At 46.0% G+C, this 12203-nt stretch overlaps 3 protein-coding genes across 3 annotated transcripts; all 3 read left to right on the top strand.

Moving 5' to 3' along the window:
* Nucleotides 1-1195: 1195 nt before the first annotated feature.
* LOC116248020 (anthocyanidin 3-O-glucosyltransferase 2-like) lies at nt 1196-2984 on the top strand. Its single transcript, XM_031620574.2, has one exon. The coding sequence runs from the start codon at nt 1227-1229 to the stop codon at nt 2790-2792; it is 1566 nt and encodes a 521-aa protein (XP_031476434.2). The 5' UTR covers nt 1196-1226; the 3' UTR covers nt 2793-2984.
* Nucleotides 2985-5547: 2563 nt separating this feature from the next.
* LOC116247504 (anthocyanidin 3-O-glucosyltransferase 2-like) lies at nt 5548-7826 on the top strand. The gene has a single exon (XM_031619686.2). The coding sequence runs from the start codon at nt 6172-6174 to the stop codon at nt 7621-7623; it is 1452 nt and encodes a 483-aa protein (XP_031475546.1). The 5' UTR covers nt 5548-6171; the 3' UTR covers nt 7624-7826.
* Nucleotides 7827-8254: 428 nt separating this feature from the next.
* Nucleotides 8255-10972, top strand: LOC116265734 (anthocyanidin 3-O-glucosyltransferase 2-like). The gene has a single exon (XM_031646571.2). The coding sequence runs from the start codon at nt 9350-9352 to the stop codon at nt 10802-10804; it is 1455 nt and encodes a 484-aa protein (XP_031502431.1). The 5' UTR covers nt 8255-9349; the 3' UTR covers nt 10805-10972.
* Nucleotides 10973-12203: the final 1231 nt, after the last annotated feature.

The raw sequence follows: 12203 nt of genomic DNA, 5'->3' as shown, positions 1-12203 counted from the left end.
AGTTTAAAAGTTTTTTCAATAAGAGAAAGCATCCGCATGAGTTAACTTGTCCAGATTGATGGTTTTTGGGCGCATAAAATGCGACGGGAATTCCCTTAAAATGGACACAATGTATATCCACTTTATTGCATACATTAATCCAGCATATATCTTTATCACCATTATGCACACATTAGATGTCGTTTTGCTGATGCATATGAATCGATTAGCCAGGATCTGTCGTCTGCCTACTTGTCAGCATTATTTGCTTTCAGATCCACTTTTACCATTTTCTCTTTGGATTTTCACCTTTTAAAACCTTCTCTTATCTTGTTTTTGTTGAACTTTTGGCTTTGCCTGGTTGTAAAACCTTTTTCAGGCGAGATCTTGGAGATATATCTCAAAGAGACAACTTTAGGATCTGGGTGAACTTACGATCACTCCCTTCAACTCAATAGTAATTTTTACCACCATTTGCTAAGTTTAGAAGTAATATTTGCGGCTGTGCTCCAAGCTTCATCTGTCTCTCTCTCTCTCTAGATTCTGTATGTGCTGATTATAATGGTAAAGAAAATGGCTAAAACCATATATTGATGATGTAACTTGGATCGTTGGAAAGAACAAAACGGGAATGATGGTAGGCGGAAGACATCAAATCATATCTACCTCATCGTCGCTGCCAACCTTCCTGATTTGATATTCTTTCTCCCAAACAGCCAAGCTTCTGAGTGAGGATGGACGAAGGCAGTGAAGCAAACTCGATCAAAGGAAGATGCAGTAAGCCAAAAAATTGGGTTACAAGTTGTCACCATCGTTGCAGAATTCGGGCAAACAAAACAAACAAGAAACGGAAAAAAAGAGGAGAGTGAGACTAACGATGATTTAGGTGGACATCGACCTGAGAAGTAATAGAAAGTAGTTGGCAGACTTTAGCAAGAGGAAATTTATTCAACCTATTCGAGTTTGCAAATGTGGTTGAAGCTCGTCTCATTTTCAAAATTTTCTTTATACAGGTGGCTCTTTTACAGGAAAAAAAAGATAGAACTCCAGTTTGCCGTGGCCTCTTTATGTTTTGACGCGAGTTTGGTTTGAGCAATAAGTAATTGACATTTATTGATTCATGTACTAAGACGAAAGGCAACCATAGAAAAAATGAGTGGGGACACATAACTGTACATTTTTTTATTATTTTTGGGATCTATTCAACCCCTCGTGTCCTAAGATGCAACACTTGTTTGGTGCTTCTCATGTGTAAGATGAACCTTACTGAAAACCAAAATTTTCATTATTTAAGAGCAAAAAGAAGAAGCAGAGCACGCTCAATAGTAGCCAGCTTCGTCGAAAGTAGGCCGGCTGCCATGAAGGTGGTGGTGTTGCCCGCGCCCTTCCAAGGCCATCTGCCTTCCATGATCCAACTGGCCAAGCGCTTCGCCGTCCAGTGCCCAAGTCTGTCCTTCACCATCATACTCATGGGCACCCCCTCCTTCTCCACGGCCAACGCCGCCGCCAGCATCGCCGCGGAGAAGGCCTCCGGAGTCGACATCGACTCCATTGAGATCCCGTCGGTGCAACTCGCTAACCCTGAGAATATCAAACCCTTGACTCAGTTATCGCTCTACACAGAGTTTCATCGTGCGTCGCTCTCCGACGCGCTGCGGTCCCTACAGGCCTCCTCCACCCCCATCTCGGCCTTCCTCATCGACTTCTTCTGCACCAACGCCATCGACGTCGCCACGAGCCTCTGCATCCCAACCTACATCTTTTTCACGTCCAGCGCCGTTCAGTTGGCCCTGATGCTCCACCTCCCGAAGCTCGACCTTGAAACAAAGTCGGAGTTTCGGGAGTTGACGACAAAGCTTGAAGTTCCGGGAATGTTGCCGGTGGATCCTCGGGACCTGCCGGCGCCCGTTTTGCTAGACCGAAAGAACGACGAGTACAAGTGGTTCCTCTACCACTGCAAGCGCTTGCCAGAGGCAAGAGGCATCCTCGTGAACAGCTTCCTCGACCTGGAGCCGACGGCCTTCAAGGCGCTGGCAGAAGGGGAGTGCCTTCCTGGTGGTCGGACTCCAGCAGTGTATGCCGTGGGCCCGATGATTGGTAATCCCGAAACCACGTCTGGCGTAGGAGACTCGAGCCACGAGTGCCTCAAGTGGCTGGATGAACATCCAGATGGGTCAGTGGTATTCCTCTGTTTTGGCAGCCGGGGAGCGTTTGTAGCGGAGCAGATCAGGGAGATCGCGCGTGGGCTCGAGCTCAGCGGGTACCGGTTCCTTTGGTCGGTGCTGCCGCCGTCTCACCGGCGGCCGGGGGTCTCCATCCACCCAACTGTGGATCCCTTTGAGGCTTTGCCCACTGGATTCATCGAGCGGACCAAAGGGCGGGGCCTGGTCTGGAGTGGGTGGACGCCGCAGGTGGCCATACTCTCGCACCGGGCGACGGGTGGGTTCGTGTCGCACTGCGGGTGGAACTCGACCTTAGAGAGCGTCTGGTTTGGGGTGCCCCTCATTGCCTGGCCTTTGTACGCAGAGCAGAGAATGAACGCAGTGGAGATAGTGAGGGACATAGGAGTGGGGTTGGGCCTGGAGAAGGAAGGCGGCGACGGCTCCGACGGCGGGTTGGTGAGAGGGGAGGAGTTGGAGAGAGCAGTGAGGACGTTGTTGGAAAGCGAGAAAGGCAGGAAGGTGAGGGAGAAGATGAAGGAGATGAAGGAGTTGGGGAGGAGGGCCGTGGAGGATGGCGGGTCTTCCGAAACCAGTTTAGCCGATGTGATCCATGAATGGGTCGAGGGCAGCTCGCTCATCCCTAGTCCATGAAATCTCTGAAAAAACTTTTCCAGCCAGTTCCTGAAATGTTGTGACATCTAGCGTCGTTGCCTTTGAAAATAAGATCTCCAACTTGCACCTACGTGTACTAGAAGAGACCTTCATTTCCAATCAATCGTTTTCTTCCTCTGAAATAAAATGGCTGAGAAGATTCTCTGCAATTCAATTAGTAGTTTACCTTTACCTTTACCTTGCGCCATGGTAAATGTGAAAAGGTTAACTTTGTTCTTTACAAATAATAATTTCACGAAAGACACGCTTAGCAAAAATGGTCAATGATTAATTATAGCGTTCTGTAATTGTAAGTATGCGCAATTACTGCAGCGTTCAAAACTAAGGTGGCTAGTCAAACACAATTTCTTCGAAGAATCAATGTGGTGGGAAAATTAGCATTCAGTTATTCAATACAGTACTAAAATGATAATGTATTAGAAAGTAAAAAAAAAAAAAACAACAAATTAGAGCTCGTCCAGCTTATTCAACGTTAGGTGAAGTGTTCGACAACAAAATGACAACACAACATGAAAAATTAATAAATAATGACTGACGACGTGAAGCTGGCAAAGGTGTTCTTCCCTTTTCTCATCGGTCTCCCTCTTGTTCAATGGATGCCCTTATATATATGCATATAAGAGAGGAAGAGAATTTGAAATGAACAAAGTTGAATTCAAACGTCAAGTTATATTTTTTTGAGTCCGATCCGGGAAGAATTAATTTCAGGAAAGAAGATTCACAGCATTAAATTGCTGGGATGAAACTCACAATGGCAGAACAGCCTAATGAAATTTAGATGCAGATCAAAGTCTGACGGTCTGAGCCATCTGCACCTTTGGTGGCACCAACGCCCCCATGGAAGACGCGGCTTGGCCGACAAGAGTAACGACAGTGCAAGAAGAGACAAGGCTCAGTAGTACTGATCATGCATGTTTTTTTAGTTGGCACAGCCAGGCAGGGGTCATGACCTCACTTTGGTTTCGAAGAGATCAAAATTTGATTTATAGTTTTAAAAGTTTTAGTTTGTCCTCAATAAAAATTTTGAAAGATTATATTTGGTTCTTGTTAAAATTTTGAAATTATAGTTCAGTTTCTTGATAAAAAATTCCTAACTCTGCTCCTCCTGGTTGCATGCATGAATAGGATACCATCTTTTCTGCATGCCTTTCATGGGGATGCTAAAGAAGGCATTCGACATCTTTGGGCTACAGTTAATATGAAAATGGCTGGAAATTTGGCAGGCCCACAGCCAAAACTGCAGGAAACTGGAGAACTTTTCTACCTCCTTCCATGCGCGATGTAGTTTTTTAGTATGGTGCTTTATAATACAGGAAGATGGGAGACTGCTAGGTTTCAATCTTCCAAATGTCCACTGATATACACATACACAAGAAGCCAGAGTTATTGACAGTGTCAGTTCACAAGAGGCTTCTCCACTCTCTTTGGGAGTTAGTTGGTGTACATTCTTCAATTCGAATGTTACGTTGTGTAGCCACCATTTGTAGTCCAGAAAAGCAACATTTTGCGTTAATGTTTTGACAGTCCACTGGTTCAACTTAAAAGTGGTGTCCGCCGCCATTTGCAATCCGGAATAGCACCCCGTAAATGAAACTGATGACCTGACTTTCACCCTCTTACTAGTCCAAGGAGTCACACTATACCCCTTAAATATCTTTTGGATAATGGAAGATTAGGAAAATTTGTGGCATCAAAATTCAATAATAACTTGATAAGCAAGGTAACCATCCAAGTACTCCAATCCATTTTAGTTTCTAAGCAAAAACTTTTGTCTCCCTGTTTTCTAATATTATACAAAATAACAGGGGGAAGAATTGCCCAAAATAATCTAGTTTGTAATAAATTATGAACACTTTTAAGATCAGCATTTTCATTCATATCGAAACGCTTAGGTTGTGTTTGATACCTTGGAAATTTACTGTGAAATTCGAAAGAAAATTCAAAAATTACAAATGCATTCCTGTTTATCAAAACGACAATGAAAAAAAGTAACCATTGGCTTGTTTTCGAAAAAATATTTTCGAAAATTTTGTCCCACCCCGAAAGGTGCGGGACAATAGTCCTCATGTAAATGATCTCATGTTGACTTATTATCGACGTCTACCTCTATTCAGTATCATTAAATAAAAGGTGGTCGAATAAGATTCTTTATTACTAATATTTTGAATTAAGCTAAGTGTAGAAACAATATTTGCCGCCGTGTTCCAAGCTTAAGGGTCTCTCTCTTTCTCTCTCTCTCTCTCTCTCTCTCTCTCTCTCTCTCTCTCTCTCTATATATATATATATATATATATATATATATATATATATATATATATATATATATATATATATATATATATATATATATATATAACAGAAAAACTTTTCTTCATTCATGCGACTGGAAAAATTATGGAACATTTTCAACTCGTCGACAAAGACCTGAGGTATTTCAATAATAAGTCTTTAAACCCCAAGCACATGAAAATCTCGCCAGCAGTCCGGCTGTTACAATTCGTCCATTGGTAGTGTTGAAGAATCCAATTTCCTTTATTGTTTCCACCAGTTGGGCATATTGCCGTTCTCTTTAGCAAGAATTTGCAGTCAGACCCTCTCCACTTGTAAATTCAGCAACTGCTTATAGAATCATTCAAAAATTCTGAAATTTATATAAAAAATACTAGACATGTGCTGGAATCCAATGCTACCGGCGGTCAATAAAAAATTCATACCTCCTTCACCGCTGCTCCAAAAGATCTGAAATTTTGTGTGAGATTCCTCAGATACAAACGCTTCCAACGAGCCTATGCTCGACCCAAACCATCGCTGGAATTTGGTGCAGTTTCAGATTTCACAGATACTGTAAAACGAAAAAAACAGTAACCAAAGAAAAATGCTTATCTCTTCAACGAATGCTCCAATCTGAAATTTTGCAGGAAGAATCCTTAGATGCAGACGATTTCAACGAGCCTATGCTTGATCAAAACCGCCACCGAAGTTGACAGCGCCGGTGGCTGAAATCTGCCGCGGTTTCAAAATTTAGAGGTAAACTTGCTCTGATATCATGTAAAGAAAAAGAAGGACAAAAAACAAGCAAGATTTAATTCGGTCTACTGAGACCTACATCGACGACAAAAGCTCCACACTTATTTTGTATTTTTCATTGTTGTTTTGGGCAAAAGCAATACACGTGATATATGTCCACCAAAATGCTTAACGACTCTCTCACAAGGCAATACAATAATAGAAACTATGATAGAGAACGGTATTATGCCCAACTAGTGGAAACCAAAATTTCGATGTAAGAGCAAGCAATCTAGTTTGGGTGGAAGCAGAACAAGCTAAAGAAGATCTGATCGACGGTGCATCGACTGCAATGAAGGTGGTGGTGTTCCCCGCGCCCTTCCATGGCCATCTACCTCCCATGATCCAACTGGCCAAGCGCTTGGCTGTCCAATGCCCTGGTCTGTCCTTCACCATCATATTCATGAGCACCCCCCTCTTCTCCACTGCCAACGCTGCCGCCAGCATCGCTGCCGATAAGGCCTCCGGCGTCGGCATCGATTCGATTGACCTCCCGCCGGTGGAACTCGCTAACCCTGAGAAGATCAAACCCTTGACTCGGTTATCGCTCTACACAGAATTGCATCGGCCGTCGCTCTCCGACGCGCTGCGGTCCCTGCAGGCCTCCTCCACCCCCATCTCGGCCTTCCTCATCGACTTCTTCTGCACCAACGCCATCGACGTCGCCACGAGCCTCGGCATCCCAACCTACATCTTTTTTACGTCCAGCGCCGTTCAGTTGGCGCTGATGCTCCACCTCCCGAAGCTCGACCTTGAAACAAAGCCGGAGTTTCGGGAGCTGACGACAAAGCTCGAAGTTCCGGGAATGTTGCCGGTGGATCCTCGGGATCTGCCGGTGGCCACCTTGCTAGACCGGAAGGACGACGAATACCAGTGGTTCCTCTACCACTGCAAGCGCTTGCCAGAGGCAAGAGGCATCCTCGTGAACAGCTTCCGTGAACTGGAGCCGACGGCCTTCAAGGCGTTGGCAGAAGGGGAGTGCCTTCCCGGTGGTCGGACTCCAGCAGTGCATGCCGTGGGCCCGATGATCGGTAATCCCGGAACCACGTCTGGCGTAGGAGACCCGAGCCACGAGTGCCTCAAGTGGCTGGATGAACATCCAGATGGGTCAGTGGTATTCCTCTGTTTTGGCAGCCGGGGAGCGTTTGCAGCGGAGCAGATCATGGAGATTGCGCGAGGGCTCGAGCTCAGCGGGCAGCGGTTCCTTTGGTCGGTGCTGCCGCCGTCTCACCGGCGGCCGGGGGTCTCCATCCACCCAACTGTGGATCCCTTTGAGGCTTTGCCCACTGGATTCATAGAGCGGACCAAAGGGCGAGGCCTGGTCTGGAGTGGGTGGACACCGCAGGTGGCCATTCTCTCGCACCGGGCCACGGGTGGGTTCGTGTCACACTGCGGGTGGAACTCGATCCTGGAGAGCATCTGGTGTGGGGTGCCCCTGATTGCCTGGCCCTTGTACGCAGAGCAGAGAATGAACAAGGTAGAGGTGGTAAGGGACTTGGGAGTGGGGTTAGGCCTGGAGAAGGAGTGGGGCGGCACAGCTGACGGCGGGTTGGTGAGAGGGGAAGAGTTGGAGAGAGCAGTGAGGACGTTGATGGAAAGGGAGGAAGGCAGGAAGGTGAGGGAGAAGATGAAAGAGATGAAGGAATTGGGGAGGAGGGCCATGGAGGATGGCGGGTCTTCCGGAACCAGTTTAGCCGATATCGTCCATGAATGGCTTTCTGGCTCGCTCATCCCCAGTCCATGAAAACTCTGTAAAATCGTTTGTGGCCAGTTCTCAAGTCCTTCTTTTTTCCTTCTTAATTTTTCTGAAGTGTTGTAGCATCTAGCGTTACTATGGAAAAGATGATCACCAACTTGCACCGACAAGTAATAGAAGAGATCTGCACTTGCAATCGATCATCTTGTAATCTGAAATCAAAATCAAATGGCTGAGCAGATTGTCCCCAATGCTTACCTTGCCCCATGATAAATGCGAAAAGGTAAAGTTGTTTTTCACAAATAGTGATAATTTCTTGCAAGATACGCTTAGTATAAAAAGCTCAATTATTAATTACTGTGTTCTGTACTTGCAAGTATGATAGATGAATGCAGCGTCCAAAACTATGGCGGCTAGTTTTGTTCCTTTGTCGGCCACAAAAGCTCCAATGAATCAATAGGGTCGGAAAATTAAACCCAAGTCAGTATTCACTTAATAATGCATCAGAAAGCTCAAATAAACCACCTGAAAGTAGAGTTCGCCCAGTTTCAACGTGAGGTGCAATGCTCAATGACAAGATGGCAACACAACATAAAAAAGTAATAATATGGAGAGGCACAACCGATTTTAATGTGGAGACCAGACTTGATGGTGTAGTCCATTTTTCTTTTTGCTTCTTTAGCTCCTTCTTATCTAATGGATTTCTCTTTTATATATATATATATATATAAATTAACAAAAATTCAAATCTTAGTTATATTTTTCAGGCCAATCCGGGAAAAGTTAATTCCAGGTAAGTAACAAGAAACAGAAAAGAAAATTTACAACATTAATTATTGCTGGTTGAAACACACAATTGCAGAAACCTAATCAAATTTAGATGGAGAACAGAGTCTGAAGGTCTGAGGCGTCTGCACCCTTTGGTGGCACAAGACTTGCATGGAAGACGCGGCACAGCCGACAAGAGTAACACCAGTGGAAGAGCAGGAAATAAGGCTGTTGGGCAGGACTGCAAGCAGTAGTACTGATCATGCATGTCTTCTTAGTCGCACGCATGAATGGGACACCACCTTCTCTGCAGGCCTTGGCCTTTCAGAAAGTAAATCCCCAGCTTTGGGCACCACCCGCAGCCAATAATGGAGGAAACCGGAGGTCTTTTCTTCCTCCGGCCCTCCCTCCCTGCTCGATGCGTTTTTAAGCGTCGTGCTTCAAATGTTTCTACAAGAAGTCCGAGTTATTGGTGGTTCACAAGAGGCGAGAGGGTGAGAAGGGAAAATAATCGACAAAGATGTCCCCATTTTGCACCTGAAACGAGTGAGCGTGTAACGCAAGTTAATCGGTGCTTTAAGACGGAAGGATGACTTTGTCTAAAATGAGAAAGACGGATTTGGGAGTTAATAAAAAGAAAAAATTCATTCCGGGAATATCTCTAGAACGAAAGGATTACTTTGAGAAAATCTCAAAAAGTAAATGGCGACATCCATGATGAAAGATCTGCGAGGACCCGTTTTTGATGCAAGAAACAGCGTTGTCTCCCTCTCTCGCCCTCATCTGCTACCGGAAACTTTGGTGAAAATAGCAAGGCATAAGTCTGAGAATTAATACGTTACTATACGTGCCGACTGCGACATGTCCAAAACAAGGAATCTGGTTGCCGCAGAAGCGGCATCATCTGCATACTTATACAACAGCCACTCTTTCATCCAAGAGCAGAGAATAGAGCTTGCTAGAAACGAAGAAGGAGAAGGAGAAGAAGAAGAAGAAGAAGAAGAAGATGAAGATGAAGAAGAGTGTGGTGATCTTCCCGGCACCCCTGATCAGCCACCTCGTCTCAACCATCCAACTCGCCAAACACATAGCCCTTCGCCGCACCAACCTCTCCGTCACCATCCTCCTGATGCGCCACCCTTTCTCCCCTGCCGCCTCCTCCTCCTTCGTCGCTGCAGCCGCCGGTGACGCAGCTGCCTCCGGCCTCGACGTCCGGTTCGTCGAGCTCCCTCCCATCCAACTCACCCATCCGGAAGGCATGCAAGGCCTTACTCTACTCTCTGTCTACGCCGACATGCACAAGCCTACCGTCTTGGACGCACTCCTATCCCTCACTTCCACCACCACCGTTTCTTCCTTCATCGTCGACTTCGTCTGCACCTCCGTGATCGACGTCGCCGCGGAGCTCGGCATCCCGGCCTACGTCTTCTTCACTTCCGGCGCAGCTCTGGCGGCTCTCATGCTCCACCTTCCTCACCTCGACCGAAAAATCAAGTGGGAGTTCAGAGACTCGAAAAATAACATCGAGGTTCCCGGCATGTCGCCCATCCCAGCTCTGAAGCTGCCGTCTCCGTTGTTGGACGGCAGGGATGGAGAGGAGTACAGGTGGTTCCTCTACCATTCCCGGAGGTTGTCCGACGCCAAGGGCATCATCATCAACACCTTTGAGGAGCTGGAGTGCAAAGCCATGAAAGCTCTGCTACAAGGAAAATGCGCCCCCGGTGGGCTGATCCCTCCGGTGCGCGCAGTGGGTCCATTGCTGGGACTGGACGCAGGCATGGACTGCTCGGACCATGACTGCATCAGGTGGCTCAACCAGCAGTCCCACTCATCGGTCGTGTTCTTGTGCTTCGGCAGCATGGGCGCGCTGCCTGTGGAGCAAGTGAGGGAGATGGCTCGAGGGCTTGAGCTCAGTGGGCACAGGTTTCTCTGGTCGGTGCGGACACGGCTGGGTCAAGGTCACAGGTTCATGCCCTGTGACGCGGACCTAGACGAGGTGCTGCCGGCAGGGTTCGTGGAGAGGACCCAGGAGAGGGGGCTAGTGTGGGCGGGGTGGGTGCCGCAGCTCGCCATTCTGTCGCATCCGGCGATCGGTGGGTTCGTGTCGCACTGCGGGTGGAACTCGACGCTGGAGAGCGTCTGGTTCGGGGTGCCCCTCATCGGTTGGCCGCTCGACGCGGAGCAGAGGATGAACGCGTTCGTGTTGGAGAAGGACATGGGGCTGAGCTTGTGCGTGAGGAAGGAGGACCATGTGGCCGACGGGCTGGTGAAAGGGGAGGAGTTGGAGATGGTGGTGGTGAGTCTAATGGAGGGAGAGGAAGGCAAGAGAGTTAGAGAGAAGATGAAGATGATGAAGGAGATGGGGAGGGCAGCGATGCAGGGAGGAGGTTCTTCCGACTCCAATCTGTCAGCTTTGGTTGAAGAATGGACAAGCGGCAGTGGCGGCGTGACGTGCAGATGAAGCTGCTGCTTCTTTGTCGGCCAAACATGCTCTTTTCTTTCTTTCTGTCTTTCTTTATATCATTACACGGTTTTGTCATTTCACTGTCTGAGTTGTAGAATTTGGTTGTTCTCACAGAAAATTCCCTATCAGTTCTCTAAGAATCAAAGTGAGTACTGTTTTCTTGCCTTTGTTGCTATCATTCGTATTATTTCCCACGTCAAAGGACCTTCTAAGAACTAGACCTAAGTCTGGCATATCCAGAGAGCTCAACCTGAGATCGAACAGCCTCGTTCACCTGCATTTAGAAGAGCGCTTTCTATCTGCAGAGAGGTTATAGTATTCGAAAACTCAACGTTGTCTATCTTCATGTGTGCAGGAAGAGGGAGTTGGAATTTGAGTCTGGATGACTTCGAATACCTTATAACTCACGTCTTATCGCGTGCGCTCTAAGCTGAAGTTAAGCCAACCAAAGCTTTTAGGAAGGTGAGGGACAGGTCGGAGGAATGCAATATTCTGTCAGATGAAAGGGTAAAGGTCGATTGCAGAAGGAATCAGATGCCTTTAACTATATATAAGGCCTCTCTCTCTCTTTCTTTCTCTCTGTACTATCTCTCTCTTTTCAGCAGAAGCAGCCAAATTGACATATTAGGTGATTCACCTAAGATGGAACTGCAATTCTGCAAAGAGGTGCGATAAATTAATGCTATCAAACCGAAATAATAAGACTATGATGACACAATTAAGAGCATAACACAAAAAATGGAAAGCGTGAATGTGAAGGTACCATGCAAACAGAGTGGTACAGCCATGAATACATAGATCCTCCCTCCAAAAAGGGGAACTCTTCTTTTGTAGTACTTTTGACTAGATTTATTCGTTATTAGTGTTCATATATCTTTTAATTCTTTTGATCATCATTTCTTAATTAGTTTGTTTATATGTGTCTAAATTTAGAAATATTTTGTGCCAATCCGCAATCGGTTCTGTTGAATGAGTGAGTCCACCGGATTCACCGTTCACCAAAACATTTATTTTGCAACAGTGACTGACATGCTCAAGAAATATTGGACAGTGAAGATTCGAATGTTATGAAATGGAGAAGGTGATAAGAGATTACAGCTATATATTTAGATGGAATATGTGATGCCTGGATCTATTCATACAAGATTAATCCACTTTAAGGTGTCGAGGTTTAGCGATCTCACTCTGTATTTGAAAAAGTAAAATAAACGAATAAGTTGCAAAGAGAAAAAGGTTGTAAGTGGTGGGTTTCAAGTGCATATTAATGAACTGTAAAGTAGAAACAGCATTTTTCATTCCTAACGTACCGTAACTTTCATGATAGATTTTTGTCACCTTAGAGAATCCCTTATATTTTAACAAGGTGGGGCCAAAAGACGCGTCTGTATTGAGAAAG

This window comes from Nymphaea colorata, chromosome 1 (genome assembly GCF_008831285.2).
Source record: "Nymphaea colorata isolate Beijing-Zhang1983 chromosome 1, ASM883128v2, whole genome shotgun sequence".
In the NCBI taxonomy this organism is placed as follows: Eukaryota; Viridiplantae; Streptophyta; class Magnoliopsida; order Nymphaeales; family Nymphaeaceae; genus Nymphaea; species Nymphaea colorata.
The sequence above is the reverse complement of the archived record's forward strand: the minus strand, read 5'-3'. Positions and strand labels throughout refer to the sequence as shown.